General features: G+C 37.2%; 1 protein-coding gene across 2 annotated transcripts in view; it reads right to left on the bottom strand.

The window, feature by feature from the left end:
- Positions 1-6: 6 nt before the first annotated feature.
- The window catches only part of LOC128248054 (uncharacterized), a 6,805-nt gene continuing 6,007 nt past the window's right edge, over positions 7-804 (bottom strand). For both annotated transcript variants that reach the window (XM_052968444.1, XM_052968445.1), the window contains one exon: positions 7-278. In XM_052968444.1, coding sequence (XP_052824404.1) covers positions 251-278 — 28 coding nt within the window. In that variant the 3' untranslated portion in view covers positions 7-250. The remainder of the gene's footprint in view (positions 279-804) is intronic.

Raw genomic sequence — 804 nt, 5'->3', positions numbered from 1 at the left:
AAGGAAGAGGCATTACAATTTATTAATTGAAAGGAACTGACATACAAATTTTCCATATCCTCACATACACAAAGAGAGAGGAGGAGAGAGGGACAGAAAGAGAGAAACATTAAAACGACTGATGTCAAATAAGCCAGCATGGGATCAGCGACGCCAAACAGTCGGCGCCAAGTTGGCTGCTCAAAAACGTCTCACACCATCTAAATATTACTGCTTCGAAAGACGTATCGTTAAAGAAAAATCATCTGGATCATCGTTGCTGAAGTCGAAAGCCATTTCTGAAATATTCAAAAATATCAAACATTAAAAGACATACTAAAATGCATCAGTTAATATTTTCTTTGTTATACGTAAAATATGAAGTAAAAAAATATCCCTACCATGTATCTGATGTATCTAATTCTTACTGAGATATTATATTATATTTTTTCCTTTAAGGAATTATGGGCTTATGTAACGTGAATTTGCCAGCGTATATAGCGGACAGTTTTGTCTTTTAATGTTGAAAAGTATCAGTAATATGAGTCTACAACTAATACGGCGATATTACAGATGGGAGATCGAGTGTCGTAGGTTAGAAAACCTGATGAGCGTAAGTCTGCTACGCACAATAATTGGTACTAATAATGAAATAATGGAAATAGGCCAAAATATCACATTCTCTGAGATAACGTTTAAGAAAAATTCCATAGTCGCAGGAGTGGCTGTGTAGTAAGTGTAGACGCAGGGGTAGCTGTGTGGTAAGTGTAGACGCAGGGGTAGCTGTGTGGTAAGTGTAGACGCAGGGGTAGCTGTGTGGTAAGT

Source organism: Octopus bimaculoides, chromosome 6 (genome assembly GCF_001194135.2).
Source record: "Octopus bimaculoides isolate UCB-OBI-ISO-001 chromosome 6, ASM119413v2, whole genome shotgun sequence".
NCBI lineage: Eukaryota > Metazoa > Mollusca > Cephalopoda > Octopoda > Octopodidae > Octopus > Octopus bimaculoides.
The sequence above is the reverse complement of the archived record's forward strand: the minus strand, read 5'-3'. Positions and strand labels throughout refer to the sequence as shown.